At 32.0% G+C, this 19,516-nt stretch overlaps 1 protein-coding gene across 4 annotated transcripts in view; it reads right to left on the bottom strand.

Annotated features, from left to right (window-relative positions):
- The window catches only part of ADAMTS6 (ADAM metallopeptidase with thrombospondin type 1 motif 6), a 277,799-nt gene that overhangs the window by 137,852 nt on the left and 120,431 nt on the right, over window positions 1–19,516 (bottom strand). For 3 of the 4 annotated variants that reach the window (XR_009054769.1, XM_057742536.1, XM_057742554.1), the window contains exon 9: window positions 18,106–18,211. The exons of the other annotated variant lie outside the window; for it this stretch is intronic. Coding sequence is in view for 2 of the 3 variants with exons in the window: in XM_057742536.1 (XP_057598519.1) it covers window positions 18,106–18,211 (106 nt within the window). In the remaining variant the exon portion in view is untranslated. The remainder of the gene's footprint in view (window positions 1–18,105; window positions 18,212–19,516) is intronic. 4 annotated transcript variants of the gene reach the window in all.

Genomic DNA, 19,516 nt, shown 5'->3' with positions numbered 1-19,516 from the left:
AAGACCAATATCTCCCATGCAACAATCCTCAGCAAAATATTAGCAAATCAAATTCAACAATGTACTGGGTTGGAGAAATGAACTTTTTGGCCAATCCAATATAAAAAGAACTACAGATGATGACCATATGGGATTTATTTCAGGTATTCAAGGCTGCTTAAACATTCAAAAATCAACCAATGTATTCCATCAAATCAACAGGGTAAAGATGAAAAAAATCACATAATCCAAAAATTGATGCAGAAAAAACATTTGACAAAATCCAACTTCCATTTGTACTAAAACTCTCAGCAAGCAAGGAATAGAAGGCAACTTCCTTAACTTGATTAATAATATCTATAAAAAAATACCTACAGTTATACTTTATGGTGAGAAACTAGACACTTTCACCCTAAGATTGAGAACTTTCATGGAAAGTATATCTTCTCACCCTTCCTATTCAACATCATACTGGAAGTTTAGCGAGTGTAATAAGACAAAAATAAATGAATGAATTTTTTTTAAAGATATAGAGATTGGGAAGAAAGAAATAAAATTGTCTTTTTTCACAGATGACACAACTGTCTCTATAGGAAATTCTAAAGAGACAAAAAACAAGCAAGCAAGCAAACAAACAAACAAACAAACTCATGGAATGAATCAGAAAGTATAGCAAGGTCACAGAAAGTGAAGTAATGTTCAAAAGTCAACTGCTTCTCAACATACGTGTTTACCAAAGAACAACTGTAACTTCAAGTTGAAAACACAATACCATTTACAATAGCACCAAAAAATTAATACTTAGCTACATATCAAGAAATATGTACAAGATTCATATACAGAAAACTACACAATTCTAAAGAAACAAATGAAAGATCTAAATACATGAAGAGACATTCTGCATCCATGAATTAATTAGAAGACAATACTGTTGATATCGAGTATTGATATTGAATACTGAAGATGTCAGTTCTCCCCAACTTGATCTCTAGATTAAATAAAATCCTAATAAAAATTCCAGCAAGCTATTTTGCAGATATTGAAAAATGGATTCTAAAGTTTGTATGGAAAGGCAAAAGACCAGAATAGCCAACACAGTATTGAAGAAGAAAATGAAGTTGGAAAATTCACACTAGCAATTTCAGTACTTGCCATTAAGCTACCGTAATCAGGACAGTGTGGTACTGGCAAAAGAAAAGACACACAGAACAATGGAACAGAGCAGAGAACCCAGAAATAGACACACTCAGATATAGTGAACTGATCTTTGATAAAAAGAAGAGACAATTTTGTACTTACTCAAATTATGAAAAAATAAGATTTACTATAAAAGTCCTCTTCAGAACATGAAACCAAAATTAATGAAATTTGCATGTTATCTATCCCTTCCATTAACCTCCACACATTTCACTTCTCTTAGGCTTTTAAAAATATATGCTAAAACTGTATTATATTTTGTTGATCAAATATTTCTAATGTAAGACTACTGACTTTAGAATTGTGTAGGTAATGCTAAGTTTACAAATAATTTTTATTTACAAGGGATAAAAAATAAATTATTTCACAACTAGATTCATGATATTTCAAAATTCACAACTGAAATATTTTAGTCTATGTTGGAAATATATCATTTTATCAAAATTATGAAATATTTTCTAACTTAAATAAGCTATATGTCTTTATAACTGCAATTGAATAACAGAGAAAATAGGATATCCATTAAGAAAATCACTGTTCCTTGATTCTCAGAGTAGAGGAACAATTTTGTCAACTGGAGGATAAATTTTAATTGTTTTCAATAAAAGAAGGGTTTTAGGGACTTCCTAGGTGGTGCAGTGGTTAAGAATCCACCTGCCAATGCAGGGGACATGGGTTTGATCCCTGCTCCGGGAAGATCCCACATGCCACAGAGCAACTAAGCCCAGTGCCACAACTATTGAGCCTGTGCACCATACTATTGAGCCCTGTGCCACAACTACTGAAGCCTGCATGCCTAGAGCCCATGCTCCACAGCAAGAGAAGCCACCACAATGAGGAGCACGTGCACCACAATCAAGAGTAGCCCCCACTCACCACAACTAGAGAAAGCCCGTGCACAGCAACAAAGACACAATGCAGCCAATAAATAAATAAATAAATAAATATAATAAAAGGAGAGAAGGATTTTAATAACTAATTTAAAAAATTTGAATCTCAAAACTCTTAGAAACCTTAAGCCTTGATAAAGAACCTCTTCACTCTGCCAAAAGACTGAATTTTTCTATTGGTTTCCATATAACATATTAAGGTGAGAAAACTATAGCAATATTCATTTCTAAAATTAATTTACTGACATTATTCAACATACTAAAATATGAACCAAAAACCAAGAAATAATATAGAGGCATTAACATTCAGGTTCACATTAAACTTGATTGTAAAAAGATCAAGGTTAAGAAATAGATTCATCAATCTATGAGACGAGACAAACCACAATATAAAAAGTGGATAAAACAGCACATGCAGACAGAAAAACCTCCTAGCCATTTAATGTATTTAGAAATATAAATTCAGAAATCCTAAGTACAATACTAGCCAACTGAATATAGCAACATCTCAAAACAAACAAACAAAATACTACTATTCCTGATCAGGCAAAAACTATCTTAAGAATGTGAGGATAGTTTAACATTAAGAAATCTATTATTTATATCACTATGTATCAAGAAATATGTATTAACCACATATTTATAAATTGAAAAAATAATAATGGGAAACATATAGTGTGTGCAATGAGGCAGGCACTATTCTAAATACTTTATATATGATAACTCCTTAATTTATCACAATTTCTCATCTTGCAGCTATGGAAATAAGAAACAGAATAACTTGCCCAAGTTCACAAAGCTGGTAAGCAGCAGATCACAGATTTGAATTCAGGCAGTTTCATCTTAGCAGATGCCAAAAAAATTTTTTTGATAAAATTCAATACTCATTACTAATTAAAAAAAAAATTTAAAAAAACAGAAATAAGATTTAATCATAACTAATGATAAAGCATTAAATTATATCTACTAAAATCAAGACTGAGACTGATACCCTCTATTACTAATTATATCTAAGATTTTATTGGATACCCTAGCCAAAACAAGATAGATAAATAAATAAATCTAGAGGTATGAATACTGGAAAGAGCTAAAACATGAACTATTTGGAGAAATTACAATTGACTGCAGAGAAAATTCAAAAGATCCACTGCTAAAGCTAATAAAAATGTTTAAGTGGCCAGATATAAGATCAACATTAAGAAAAACTAATGACTTTTCTGATGTCAACAATAGTGAATTAGAAAATATAATGAAAAAGGATTCTGCTTACAAGTTAGCAATAACAAAAAAATTCTAGAAATTTTTAAAAAAGGAGTAAGACACTATAAAGAAATAACAAAGCTAAACCAATGGATATAATAAAAACCTTAATAAATGGAGAGAAATACAGTCATCCCTCAGTACCCACAGGGAACTGGTTCCAGGATCCACTCACAGATACCAAAATCCATGAATGCTCAAGTCCCTTATATTAAATGGCATAGTATTCGCATACAACCTCTGTACATCTTCCCGTATATTTTATTTATTTATTTATAAAACCTAATACAATGTAAATGCTATGTAAATATTGCTTTTTGGAACTTTCTGGATTTTTTTGCCCAAATATTTTCCATCTACAGTTGGTGGAATTCATAGATGTGGACCCCATGGATACAGAGGATTGGCTGTATTATGTTCCTTTTTTATAAATTCAATGAACTCCCATCAAAACTCCTGTACATATGGAAACAAAAATATTCACGTTTATTTGGGAAAGAAATATGCAAAAATGATGAAAAAACCTTGAAAATGCAAAACAATGTCAAATATAATGAAGCTATAGTAACTAAAGCAGAAGAGACAAACAGATTTCAAATACAAAGTGTCAAATACATTACAAAGCTACAGTGATTAGACAAATACATAAAAGGTACAAAAAGGACTTCATAAACAGACTCATGAATATAAAGAAATATAACATTAAATTTAAAAATCAAAGCATATAGGAAGATCTCATTTTTATAAAAAAGTACATTTATATGTGTGAATGTACAGATTGGAAATCTGTGTTAAACACGATAGTTGGAGGAAGATGGCACCATAGGAGAAAGGGGTAAATGGCTATTTTTGTTTTTCATTAGGTTCAAAAATTATCACACATGTATTACATATAAAACTACACACATAAATATATATTCCATACTTATAGAATAGTTACAAGAATTAATATATTATGTATTTAGTGCTTAACACAACTATCAGTCAAAAATTGAAACAATACATTAAAATATTAGTGCTAAGATAAAAACTAATATGGTAGGGCTTCCCCCACTTCAGACATTGCATAACCTACTAGTCTACTCCATGCATAACTAGGCAAACACTCAATCACTGTGTTCAAAATTTGATTTTAATTTAGACACTTCTGAATCTATTAGACCTAACATTTAAATTACAGACATTTCTCATGCTTGGTGTAACACAAAAGGCAATATTGCTGTAAAATTTTAAAAATTCAATATTTACTTTATCAATTCTCCATGTTTAAAAAATGATTTTACATATTATATTATTTTAATGTAGTATGTCTCAGATTTTTTTTAATTCAAAAGATGCAGAGATTAATTGCCATGTTCCATCCTTTTTGCATTTAGTATTTAAAGGCATATTGTTCCACAGATAAAAACTGAGTATATAGTAGAAATGCTGGGAATGCAAAAATAAGCAATGATCCTTAGTCCCAAGGAGAGAGGGCTTCTAACTATCTTAAATGTATTTATATTTTCATTCTGAAACACCTCTTAACATACTAATTTCATAAGTTTACTACTGTGAAAAAAAACTAAAGATAATTTATTTGTCCTAAAATTGTATCTTTTGATATTTAGAGTTCTTAATTCAAATATCATGTCTAAATACTTATTAACTTTATCATCTTGATTCAATAAGCTTTATTATGTACCCAATTCCTTAGTGATAGTTATTCTATAATAACAGTTATAAAAAACAGCAGTTGGGACATAACAGCAATTCTTAAACTTTAAATTATTACTAGGTTTTATGCATGCAGTTCTGAGCCCTCTGCTCTTTTTACTTTATGCCAGTTCTCTGGGACTCTACCATTATGGATAACTACTAAATTTATATATTCAGCCCACATCTGTCTTAATAATTTTAGCCTTGTAATTGTCTTCTGTACATTTCCACTTAGATGTCCTACAGGCATCTCAACCTAAACCTACAAAATTCTGAACTCATTACTCCTTCAATTAAATAGGTTCCATCTTTATTTCAGTGGGTGGTACTGATGTGTCCACAGTCTCACTCACTAAGGTGGAAAGATGAAAGTAACACTCAGCTTTCCTTCTCTCATCACTCATACTTAACCAAATATCAAACCTCGCTAATTTTATCTCTTCAGTATGACTTTAATCCATCCAAATGCCACTACCCAAGTTGCAGCTCTCATTAGCTGTAATCTATACAGCAGAAAGGTTTAGGATCCATCCTAGAGCCAGAGGGCTTGCCTTCAATCCTGGCTTAACCACTTAATCTCTCTGTGTCTCAGTTAATTCACCTGTATAATGGGTAAAGTATGTATTATTTGGTGTACTCACTGTGTTTAACACTCTTGTAGAACATTGCAATCCTCTCCCCCAAAATAATATTAGTAGTGTTAATGTGGGCAAATGAAACAGCATGGTTTCCTATGTGAAAGTCATATTCCATACAGCTTCCAGAGTGACCTATCTAAAATAAAAATCTTATCATGCTATCTCTGTTCAAAATTACTTTCCAATGTAACAGATTTCAGAACAAGCAATACTACTAAGGAGGAAAAGGGATATAATATGCAAGCTCATTATTTTATATATATATGGCAATCAATCATCTACTTTTTGTCTACCTCACCAGTTTCATTTCACAAGTTCTTTTCTAGGCATTTCACCATCCAGGATCATTAAACTCCATATAGTTATCATGATGCATCATATTCTTTGACATTTCAGGTGCCATTGCTCAAAAAAAGAAAAAAAAAACTGCCAATGGAGAATTTTAATCCAATGTAAATATCCTTCAAAAGTGAAGGTAAAATTTTAAAATTGCAGGCAAATAAAAGGTAAGAGAATAAGTTGCCAGGAAAATTGCATTGTAAGAAATACTAATGGAAGTTTTTCAGGTATAAGGAACATAACAGATGAAAATGTGGATCTATTTACATCAAGGAATGAAAAAAGCACCTGAAATGGTAAATGTGTATGTAAGTATAAAATACATTGTTTCTTATTTTTAAAGTTCTATAAAAGGTAATTGACCATCCAAAGCAAAAATAATAACAAGGTCTTGTAGGATTTACAACATATAAAGAAGTAGAAATCTATGACAACAATAAACAAAGGATGAGAGGGAGGAAAAGGAAATACAGTATCTTACAGGTGAATTCCAGAATTTTTATTCAAAAATAAACTGTGATAAAGACACAAAGTGTAAACGATAGAGCAACCACGAAAAATAAATAAATAAACCAAGGAGGTATGGCTAATAATTCAATAGCAAAGATTAAATAACACACTCAAAAAATATTTAGCTAATTAATAGAGAAAAATGGAAAAAAATAGATGGGAAAAACTAGAAAACAAACAGCAAGATTAATGTCCAAAACCCAGCTGTATCAAAAATTACTTTAAATGCAAGTGGACAAAACAATACAGTTAAAAGAAACTGTCAGACTGGATTTAGAAAAGCAAAACTCAATATAAGTTTTCAAAAAAAATCCATTTTAAATATAAAGACATAGGTAAGTTCATAGTTCAAATATATGTGTGTTTGTGTGTATATATATATATATGCCACGCAATCTGTATTAATGAGATGAAACAGATTTCAGAACAAGTAATACTACTAAAGATGAAAAGGGATATTTCATAATGTTAAAGAGTGGATTCATCAAGAAGACAAAATAATCCTAAATGTGAATGCACTTAATTAGGAAACTTCAAAATATATGAAGTGAAACTGAAAAAAATGAAAGAAGAAATAGACAAATCTACATATGCATTTGGAGATTTCAACATTTATGAACAGATAGATCAACTGTAAAGAAAAGCTATAAGACTATAGAACTCGAACAATTAAGAAAATCGATGAAATTAAAATGTTTGCTTTTTTTTTTTTTTTAAGAAAACAGAATTAATAAACCTTTAGCTGTATTGAGCAAGAAAAAAGGATAAGAGATATTAGCAAGATAGCAAAATAAGTAATTCCCAACTTTGGTTCCCCTCACAGAAAGAGCAACTAGATAAAATATTGGTAGATAAGATGCCTTTATGAAGAACCCAGAACCCAGGAGTGAGGTAAAAGCACCCTGAACCAAAAACAAAACAGAACTAAACAAAACAAACATAAAAACAAAACTAGAAAACCACATTAGAAAGGTAATAGGAACAGTTTCACTTTGACTGCATTGCCCCTCTCCCAGGTCAGCATGTCATTGCACCAAGTGGATCCCCATGGGCCTACAGTTACCTCAGTGGAAAATGGAGATCTCAAGGTGGCCATCCAGTTTCCCCAACATTCCAGGACACATACCAGGAGAACCACTGAGATACTGCCTTGGGGGTATTACTTTGGGAATCAGATAAAGATGGAAGAAGGAAGCCTGAGGCTCACAGCAATGAATACTTCGCATTCTTGCTAATAGGGGCACTTCAGCAGAGATCCCAAACACTGGCTCTGCTCATCTGCAGAGTTAAGCTGGTGTTTGTTTCTGGCTGGGCAACTTGCTTGGCAGTTTTTCTAGGCTTGGGTCCCTTGCTATTGACCTCTGTCAGCCATGGATCCATTTTAGAGACCCACCCACACAGGAAAATAAGTCACTGGTCCTGCCCAATTGCTGACCATAGCCTCCAGCCCTACCCAACCAGGAAGCCTGGCCAGTGACACCAGGTAGCTCTGCAGCACATCTAACATTCAGCCATGACAAGGAAGCATATCAGTAGCCCAACACAACTGTTGCAAAAGACTGGAAGAGGAGATAGTCTCCTCAAAGGCACAGAAACCACTGCAAAGATATGAAAATCACAGAGAATCAGGTAAACTTCAGGATCAAAGGAAATTAATAAGGTCCAGTGACTAAAGAAATACAAATCTACAAACTCTCTGAAAAAGAATCAGAATAGCTCTCAAAGAAATTCAGTGAAATATAAGCAAACACAGATAGATAACTCTAAAAAAAAGACCATTAAAACACACACACACACACACAGAAATCCTGGAGCTGAAGAATACAATGACTGAACTGAAGAATTTAATAGAGAGCTTCAACAACTGACTTGACTAACAGAATAAAGAATCCGTGAACTTGAAGAAAAGTCAAATAAAGTTATGCCATCAGAGGAGCAAACAGAAAACAGAATGAAGAACAGGGAAGACAGCCTATGTAAATTATGCAATACTGTTAAAAGAAACTATCTATGCATTATTACAGAAAAAGAAGAGAGAAGAATGGGGCAGAAAGCTTATTTATAGAAAGCAGCAAGGGAAAAAAATTACTCACATACAAAGGAACCTCCCATAGTATATCAGCAGACTTCTCAGCAGAAACCTTGCAACCAGGAGAGAATGAGCTATATTTAAAGTGTTAGAAGAAAAAAAAACTGTCAACCAAGAACACTTAACAAAGGACAAGTGGCAAAGTTGTCCTTCAGATAAGACTTTCTCAGATCAAAAAAGCTGAGGGAGTTCATCACCACTATACCTGCCTTACAAGAAATGCTGAAAGATGTTCTTCAAGTTGAAATAAGACAGTGCTAATAAGTAATACAAAAACAAAAAGATATAAAACATACTGGTAAAGGCAAGTAGATCATCAAATTCAGAGTATTCCAATATTGTAATACAGTAATGTGTTAATCACTTAACTCTGGCATAAAGGTTAAAGAACACACGAAATATAATTATAAAAATTTATAGCTACAATAATTTGTTAATTGATCACAATATAAAAAGATGTAAATTGTGATGTCTAAAATATAAAACATAAGGAGGAATAAAAGCATAGAATTTTTATATGCAATCAAAGTTAAGTTGTCATCAGCTTAAAATAGAATGTTGTATCTATAATATATTTTATGTAAAGCTCATGGTTACCACAAAGCAAAAGCCTACAAGAAATGCACAAAGATAAAGAGAAGGGAATCAACACAGAAAATCATCATTCACAAAGGAAGACAGCATGAAAGGAAAAAAGGAAAACAAAAATTATAAAACAGCCAAAAAACAATTAATAAGATGGCATCATTAAGTCCTTACCTATAAATAATTATTTTAAATGTAAATGGGTTAAATTCTCCAATCAAAAGACGTAGAGTGGCTGAATGGATAAAAAAAATACATAAGGCAACTATACGCTGCCTATAAGAGAGTTAACTCAGCCTTAAGGAAACAAATAGGCTCAAAATGAAAGGATGGAAAAAGATATTCCATGCAAATGTAAACCAAAAAAGAACAAGAGCAGCTAAACTTATAACAGACAAAATAGACTTTAACTCAAAAACTGTAACATAAGACAAAGTAGGTCAAATATTATAATAAAAGGGTCGATTCACCAAGAGAATGTAACAATTGTAATTATTTTATGCACCTAATGTACGAGTACCTAAATATATAAAGCAAATTAAAAAAAGAAATTAATAAAATAATAATTGATGGGGACTACAATACCCTCACTTCCAAGAATGGATAGATCACTCAGAAAATCAAGAAACAGTGGACTTGAACTACACTTTAGTTCAAACGGACAAATATACAGAGCATTCCATCCAACAGTAACAGAAAACACATTCTTCTTGAGGTTACATAGAACATTCTCTGGGATAGGTCACATAACAGGTCACAATACAAGTCTTAACAAATTTAAGAAGATCGAAATAATTTCCAGTCTCTTTTCTGACCACAATAGTATGGAACTAAAGTCAACAATGTGATAAAACAAGAAAATTCACCATACATAGAAATTAAACAATATACTGCTGGTCAAAGAAGAAATCAAAAGAATAATCAAAACTATCTTGAGACTAATGTAAATAGAAACACAAAATACCAAAACATAAGGGATGCTGTAAAAGCAATTCTAAGAGGGAAGTTTATAGCAACAAATGTCTACATTAAAAACTCATATAAATAGGCATCTAAATCAGAAAGGAAGAAGTAAAATTGTCCCTCTTGGCAGGCATTATGATCTTGTATATAGAAAAACCTATAGATGCCACCAAAAAATGGTTAGAACTAATAAATGAATTTAGTAAAGTACAGGACACAAAATCAAAATGCAAAAATCAGTTGTGTTTCTATATACTAACAATAAAGAAGCTGAAAAAAAGAAAGAAAATAAACTCATTTATAATAGCATAAAAAAAATATTTAGGACTAAATTTAGCCAAGGACAGGAAAGATCTCTACACTGATAACTCTAAGACATTTATAAAAGAAGACATAAATAAATGAAAACATATCCCAAGTAAATGGATAGGAAGAGTTAACAATGTTAAAATGTCCAAACTACCTAAACCATCTAGTATAGGCTCAATACAATTTATATCAAAATTTCAATGACATTTTTCATAGAAACAGAAGAACAATCCTAAAATTTGTATGGAACTACAAAACACCCCAAATAGCCGAAGCCATCCTGAGAAAGAACAAAGTTGGTGGCATCACTATTCCTGATTTGAAACTATACTACAAAGCTGTAGTAATCAAAACAGTATGGTACTCACATAAAAACAGACACATAGACCTGACAGAACAGAATGGGGAGCCCATAAAAAAAAAGAAAAACCCCACACATATATTGTCAACTAATATTTGAAAAGTGAGCAAAGCATACTCAATGAGAAAAGCATAGTCTCTTCAATAAATGATGTTGGGAAAACTGGACATTTCCATGGGAAATAAAGAAAAAAGAAGAAAGAAAAAGAAAATGAAAAGAAAAGAAAAGAAAAGAAAAGAAAAGAAATTGGATCCCTATCTTACACAACTCACAAGAAGTAATTCAAAATAGATTAAAGACTTAAATGTAAACCCAGAAACTATAAAACTTCTTGAAGAAAACATAAGGGAAATGTTCCTTGACAGTGGTCTTGGCAATGAATTTTGGATATGATATCAAAAGCATAAGCAACAAAAGCAAAAACAAACAAGTGGGACTACATCAAACTAAAATGCTTCTGTGACTTCCCTGGTCGCACAGTGGTTAAGAATCCACCTGCCAATGCGGGGGACACAGGTTTGAGCCCTAGTCTGGGAAGATCCCACATGCTGTGGAGCAACAAAGTTCATGCGCCATAACTCCTGAGCCTGGGCTCTAGAGCCCATGAGTCACAACTACTGTGCCCATGCACCACAACTACTGAAGCCCATGCACTCTAGAGCCCCTACTCCGCAACAAGAGAAGCCACCACACTGAGAAGCCCACGCACCACAACAAAGAGTAGCCTCCACTCACCACAACTAGAGAAAGCTCACACATAGCAACAAAGAGCCCCCCCACCAAAAAAAAAGAGCTTCTATACAGCAAAAGGAGCAATCAACAAAATGAAAAGGCAACCTATGGAATAGAAGAAAATATCTGCAAAACACACATCTGATAAGTGGTTAATATCCAAAATATAAAGGAATTCATACAACTTAATATCCAAAACAAACAATCTGATTTTAAAATGGGCAAAGGATCTAAGTACACATTTTTCTAAAGAAGACATACAAATGGCCAACAAGTGCTTGAAAAGATGCTCACATCACTGATCATCTGGGAAATGAAAATCAAAACCACAATGAGATATAATCTTATACCTGTTAGAATGGCTAATAAGAGATTACAAGTGCTGGCAAGGATGTGGAGAAAAGGGAACTACTGTGCACTGTTGGTGGGAATGTAATTGGTACAGCCACTATGGAAAACAGAATTAAGGTTTCTCAAAAAAAATGAAAAAATAGAACTACCATATGATCCAGCAATCCCACTTCTGTGTATATAGACAAAGGAAATAAAAGCTCTATTTGAAATAGATATCTACACCCCCATGTTCACTGCAGCATTACTCACAATAGCCAAGATATGAAGACATCCTAAGTATCTACCAGTGGATGAATGGATAAAGGAAATGTGATATACACACACCCCCACACACAGTGGAATATTATTCAATTATAAAAAGGAAGGAAATTCTGTCATTTCCTTCTGTATAGCAAAAGAAACAATCAACAAAATAAAAAGGCAAACTATGGAATGGAAGAAAATATCTGCAGCATGGATGAACCTTGGGGGCATTATGGTAAGTGAAATAAGTCAGATAAAGATAAATATTGTATGATCTCACTTATATGTGGAATCTAAAACAGCTGAAGTCATAGAGAGTAGATTGGTGGTTTTCAGGGGATTGGGGTCTGAGGGAAATGGGAAGATGTTTTTCAAAGTGTACAAACTTCCAGTTATAAGATGAGTAAGTTCTGGGGGCGTCTCAGTAAAGCATGGTGACTACAGTTAATAATACTGTCTTGTATACTTGAAAGTTGCTAACAGAATGAATCTTAAATGTTCTCACCATACACACAAAAAAAGGTAATTATATGATGTGTTGGATCTGTTAACTAACCTTATCATGGTAATCATTTCGCAATATATACGTGTATCAAATCATCACGTTGTACATCTTAAACTTATACAATGTTATGTGTCAATTATATCTCAATAAAGCTGGAAAAAAAGGAGAAAACACAAATTAAAAATATCAGGAATGAATGATGGAACATCATTATTTATATTATAGACATTAAAAAAGACAATAAGAGAATATTAAGAATAATTATATACCAAAATTGACAATTTAGCTGAAATAGTCTAATACTTTGAAAGACATAATTATCTAAAAGATTTAGATAATATGTTATCCTATATCTAATTTAAAAATTAAATTATTAAAAATATTCCCACAAAGAAAATTCCAGGCTTAGATGGTTTCATTGGTGGTCTATCAAACATTTAAGGATGAAATAATATCAACCTTGTGTATACAAACTCTCCCAGAAAATACAACACTTCCTAATTCAATTCATAAGACTAACTTTATTCTGATATCAAAACTAGTCAAAGACATTAAAAGGCAACTACAAACCAACAAAATTTTTTTACAAATTGGGCTGAAATAAATGGATCTTCATATGAGGAAAAAAAAGAACTTCTTCTACCCATACCTCACACCATACAAAAATGTTAACTCAAAATGGATTATAGATCTTAATATAAAATCTAAAAGTATAAAACTTAGACAAAAATATAGAAGAAAATCTTCACAATCTTGAAGTAGGCAAAGATTTCTTAGAATACAAAAACATGAACCATAAAAGAAAAATTATAAATTAGACTTCATCAAAATGTTAAAATTCTGCTTTTCACAAGACATCATTAAAAAATGAATGGCAAGCCAAAGACTTGGAGAAAATACTCACATTACGTATACATGATAAAGACTTTTATCCAGAATATATTGAGAATTCTTACAGCTCAGTTAGATGGAAACACCTCAGTTTTGTTTTTTTTTCAAATGGGAAAAGGATTTGGGCAGAAATTTAAGAAGATAATGAATAACAAGCACATGAAAAGATGTTCATCATCACTAACATCATTATTTATCAGAAAACAGATAATCAACTAATTAAAGACACAATGAGATACCACTAAAATTCATAATAATGGCTAAATCAAAAAGACATAATAATAAATGTCAGCAAGGATCTGAAGTAACTGGAACTCTCATAGATTGCTAGTGGGAATGTAAAATGGTATACAGCCACTTTGAATTAGAGTTTTTTTGTTTATTATAAAGTGAAACTAACACATACCATACTACCAGCAGTACTACTCAAGAAAAATGAAAGCATATGTCCAAACAAATTCTTGTACATGGATGTTCATACCAGATCTATTTATAATAGCTCCAAACTAGAAACAACCTAAAATGTGATGTGTGCTATTATGATATGGAATACTCTTCTTCCGAAAAAAAAAGAACTACTGATACACACAACAACAACAACATGAATGAATCTCAAAACCATTGTGCCGAGGGAAGGAAGTAAGACACAAAAGAGTACCCACTATATGAGTCCACTTAAATGAAACTATAAAAAAGACGAGTTTAATCTATAAAGATAAAAAAGTAGATCTGTGGTTGTCTGGGGCCAAGGAAAGGGGAAGGAGTGTGGAGATTGACTATAAAAGGGAACAAAGGGACTTTTTCAGGTAATGTAAATGTTGATATCTTGATTGTAGTGGTGGGTACATGGTTATATACATTTGTCAAAATTCATTGAACTATACACAAAATGGACGCATATTTATTTGTACATAAATTATACCTAAATGTTTTAAAACTTAGTCATGGGAAAGCAAATACTATCAGAAAATAGAATACTTAACTCATTTTATAAGACTAACACTATTTTGATATCAAAACTAGACAAAGGCATTAAAGTGCCTAGTACCTTAGTTTATGTTTATTAGCCTTCTATCAAGAAAACACAGCACTTGTACACACTGCTATATTTAAAACAGATAACCAACAAGGACCTACTGTATGGCACAGGGAACTCTGCTCAATATTATGTAACAACCTAAATGGGAAAAGAATTTGAAAAAGAATAGATATATGTATAACTGAATCACTTTGCTGTACACCTGAAACTATCACAACATTATTAATCAACTATACTCTAAAATAAAATAAAAAGTAAAAAAAAAGTCTCCATATATTGTACACCCACACACAAAAAAAGAAATAAAAAGAAAAAGGAAAAAAGAAAACATAGCACTGATCAAGCATTTAAAGATACTTAGATATCTGCAGCAGGAGAGGGGAAGTTTGGATAAAGAAAATAGTAATAATAGCTTCCTAACACAGGTAACCTAATTTATAATTTTATCCTGAAGTCTCACCACATTTCTCCTTTTTAAAAAAAATTCATCTTCTAACCAATCTTCTATAAAAAGTATATCCCTATTGGTAAGACCAAACATTGATAATGGTTCCCAAAAGTAAGACTGATATACCCTTGCAGCTTTCAATACAATTTTTGACAATTCTTTCAATTCTTTCAAAATTAGAGTAATAGTTTACTCAATCACTATTAATGAATAAGTGTGTTAAATTTATAAGTTTTATGATCATAGGACCTGTTCATTTATTGTGAAAAAAAATCAGACATATGTAATAGTAGAGAGTAGCATAATGAACTCCCATCCACGTCAAGATTATAAAATTCGAAATATTATTATTCTTGTTTTATCTTTCTCTTTTTTCTCCTTTCTTTAACAAGCAAATCTCAGATGTGCTGCCACTTCAGTCACATATACTTCAATATGCATCTCCAAAAAATATGAATTTTTTAAAAAGATCTCTTTTTAAGATTATTTTTGTACAGTGTATTAGCTAGCTTTCTCAATATACTACATGTCTGGTTGAATTCTTGCCACCCCTCTTTAACATCATAATTTTTTTCAACCTCTGAAACCTATGGCAACTACATAATTAATAAAAAAAATATTTCAAAGAATATTATTTTCCATAAGGTTTCATTAAGTGTTGATAGCTTACAGCCTACATTAAAGCTAAACATGTCATTTAAATACAGCATAAAGCTCAGTTTTTCATTTGACAAGGAAACTAATTTCTTGTTTGCATAAGGGAATGAACAGAAATAAAAGTGGAAACTATGGCCTAGCCAAAGAAAAGAAGTTATCCATTGCTGTTTAAAATGAATATAAGATCCTACATAAGTATACAATGGGTACAAAACCATATTCTACACAACCTAAAGACTGGGAGAAAATATTTACAGTCTGGTAACTCAGTAGAGGCACTTCTCACTCATTCACGGTTAAATATTTTTCACTGTAATGAATCTGGAGATATGATCACATCACTTAACATTCATTCTACTAAATGATAAAAATCACAAGAACTTCTGTTTTATACTCCATAGAGTATGGAGCACATTATACTCTATCTGAAAAGTACACCTGATATATTTACCATGACTATTATTTTGTTTCAGGAAGAATAGAGACCACTATATTTTAATAATGGCATGAGTTGTACCAGAATTGGCTTGCTAAATTCCTTAAAGCTAAACCCTAAGATCTTAAAAGCAAGTACAAGGATTTTCATCCATGAATAAGACAGTATGTTAAACATACTCTACCTAGTTGTCTGAGAACAAAGGGATGGGGGATAGTGACATAGAAATCAACATGGAAAGAAAGGTAATTTTTAATGTTTCAAATAACATTTTTGCATTGAAGCATTTCTTCTGGCTTTAAACATTAAGCATTTTGTGAATTTCCCCCCCATTTTTAACACTCACATCATCAAACAAGAATTAGCTATGAAATAAAGTTACTCTAAGGCACATAAATCTTCAGAGGTATATTCAACTTCTCTTCTATATTTCTTCTACATAATGTACAAACCATTCATCTTAGGAAGAATTAAAAGGAATTATCCATAAGGTCAACAAAAAATCTAGGAAGCCTGAGACTAGTTCAGTTAGAATCTTAATAAAAGATACAAAAGAGATAAACCCTCATCTTGCCTATTTAAGTACATATGAGAATGGGACTTACAATGCATATGTTGACATTGACTGACTTGTGGCTGCATGAAGTAATAGTGCTCTCATACACACATTATTCATCCACTGCATGTTACTTGTCCTAACCTTTTAATTTAATTGAATCTAACAGAACCTATTAAATTCAGTCTGGTTGCATAAGATTATGACAGTCATTAATGAGTCAGATTTTTAAGTGAGTTGAAGGTAAACTGCCTGATTAAGAGGGCTTTTCCCTTTTGTTCCCCCACTGCTTATTGAAATGGAAACTAGAATACCAATATTTTTAGGACTTCATTAAAAATGTAATACTGACTTTTCCCTGTGTCTGAATTAAGTCAGGTTTGAAACTTGTTGGTTACTTGAATTCACACATAAATCAATACCAATTTGGTAAAAATTAAATTGCAATTTTGAAAATAATGCAACAGACTGACCTAATTTTACTCACCACTTTGGGGGAAAAAAAAGAGCTGAACTACAGATTTATCTCAGGAATGACCTCTGAGGCAAGTATACAATAAACATTCATTTTATTTGTTCTTTCGTCCCCCATCCATTTTTCTACCAGAAAAAAAGATCGTAAAATTTAAATCATAAAAACATCAGAAGTTCTTACAAATAGGCTGCTTATTTTAGTTTAAAATATTTGACTATCCTTTTAAAGTTTTCAAACTACTCTCCTTCCACATAAGCAAGCTTTTACATTTACTATTGTCTGTTGTTTGAAATAAAGTAAGGGTTTTATTGCTATTGTGTGGGGGTTTGGGGGAGGGGGAAGTCATACGATAGTTTCTGGCACAGGTTTATTTAAAACAAATATTAAAAACTCCAGATCATCCTAAAGAGCAGTGAGGATGATATCTCACTACTGTTGTAACATCAGGGTTTTTTTTCAGACACACAAGTACATCTGAAAATACAAGTTGCATAGAAGTGATTACACAAACCTAGAAAAGGCATGCTCACAGCTGTATGAAGAGTGAAAACTCAAAGTACACTTTATGGTAATGGTGTCAATGATGATTTTTAAATATATAATGTATTGTCACTTGAGAAAAAGAAAGATCATTTAAACAATTTGACTGTGAGAAACTGGGTGTTGAGTGGACCACGGTGAAGCTAAATTGTTTCAGATATATATAACAAAACTTAAGTGTGGTGCATTCACCACTCTGATGGCACTAGTCATTGAATCAGAAAGATTATTTAACAAGTCTCCAGTTCTTAAGATGATTTATTCCAATATCTTAAATGATAACATTCTCTATTGAAATTGGACAAAAAGGCAGTAAAATATGGTTGAGCACGGGCGTTCCACACAGTAGTTATGAGTTGCTCAAATGAGTGGAGGTCTAAAATTTATTTTGATTTTCTTAAACTCACTCACTTGTGACCAATCTCATGTGCAATGGTAAAAGCTGAACCCAGGCCAATGTCTTCATTAATGCTGCAGCTCCTTTCAGGCTCACACATTCCAGCCACAGAGGCCAAGCCTGAATAAACAGAAGGAGACACAAAGGGTCAAGCCAAGGTGTTTCAGTCTTAAAAAGCCCATACTTATAAATGCCTGGATTCTTTTTAATAACCTCCATGCACAGAAGGAGCAGTTGGCAAAAGGTTAACTTTCTAGTCATTTGCAAAATCACTGGGGGGAGTTTCACTTTGCCGGCTAGACATTAATATTTTTTGAACTGCAGTCAGTGCTGGAAAATGTCTAGACTAGGGGTTAGATTTATAAATTTTACTTCTGGTAACTTGGGACCACCTAGTAACTTGAGCCAGAAGAGGGAATTCAAGAAAGCATTTCTATTTTAACATTCTTCAGGCTGTAGAAAGCAAAATATATCCACATTATTTTTCTAAAGAGATCTGTTTAAGTTTAGTGGGTTCATAAAAATATACAAGCAACTTTTTAGTTACCAAAAAAAGGGAATCCCAAATGGTTTTTTAAAATGACATTTTTATAAAAACAAAAATGAATGATTCAAAACAGAAAAAGACCTGTTAAAGATGGGAGGTTTTTGCATTTTTTTAATCTTCTGAAATTAGTGCTGCAAGTGATGCAACAATTTCTTTAAGTATTTTAATGGGTGGAAAGTCATTCACACATTCAGTGTGGTTCTCTCCTCTCCCATCCCCCTTAAATGCATTAGAGTTTTAGTAATAAAACAAAAACTATGGTGTTAATTCACTGATTCTAGTGAAATGTTATGTTATTCAAGGTATTCTTCCCTTGGGAATTTTACTATGTAAAAGTTTTAATATTTATTTCCAAATGAATATCATGCTTTGTGATTAGTTCAAAACTTTAAAATAATGCTGAGAAAAAAGATTTTTTGTATGAAAGATAAAATGTCGTGTTATAAGGAAACAGATGCCAAGTCATACCTAATACACATATGTACTAGTTATTTAGAAGAAATTAAAGGAAAAGTAGGAAAAATATTTTATATGTTAGTAGTCTACTGTCAACACCCAGGTATCAATAATTACTTTCCCACCAAAAGTGATTTCAATCCAATTCAATTAAGATTTACTGAGTGCAATAAACAATGTTCTGCGCTAGGTACAATGTTCCATTTGCACGAATTTGGAACAGAAAAAGCTATTCAATTCATATTCTTACTGACAAGAAAGCTCTAGAAGCTGTGTTTCTCTGTATCCTCTAAATTACTAATATTTATTGTTAAATTAACATTACCTATATTTTCCAAAATATATTATTCCATGGGTTACCTTTTTGTTGTTGTTTTTGTTCTTGTTTGGTATGTGTCATGTGGCCCTGTTTTTAACTGAGA

The sequence above is a fragment of the Hippopotamus amphibius genome, chromosome 1, assembly GCF_030028045.1.
Source record: "Hippopotamus amphibius kiboko isolate mHipAmp2 chromosome 1, mHipAmp2.hap2, whole genome shotgun sequence".
NCBI classification, from domain to species: Eukaryota; Metazoa; Chordata; class Mammalia; order Artiodactyla; family Hippopotamidae; genus Hippopotamus; species Hippopotamus amphibius.
The sequence above is the reverse complement of the archived record's forward strand: the minus strand, read 5'-3'. Positions and strand labels throughout refer to the sequence as shown.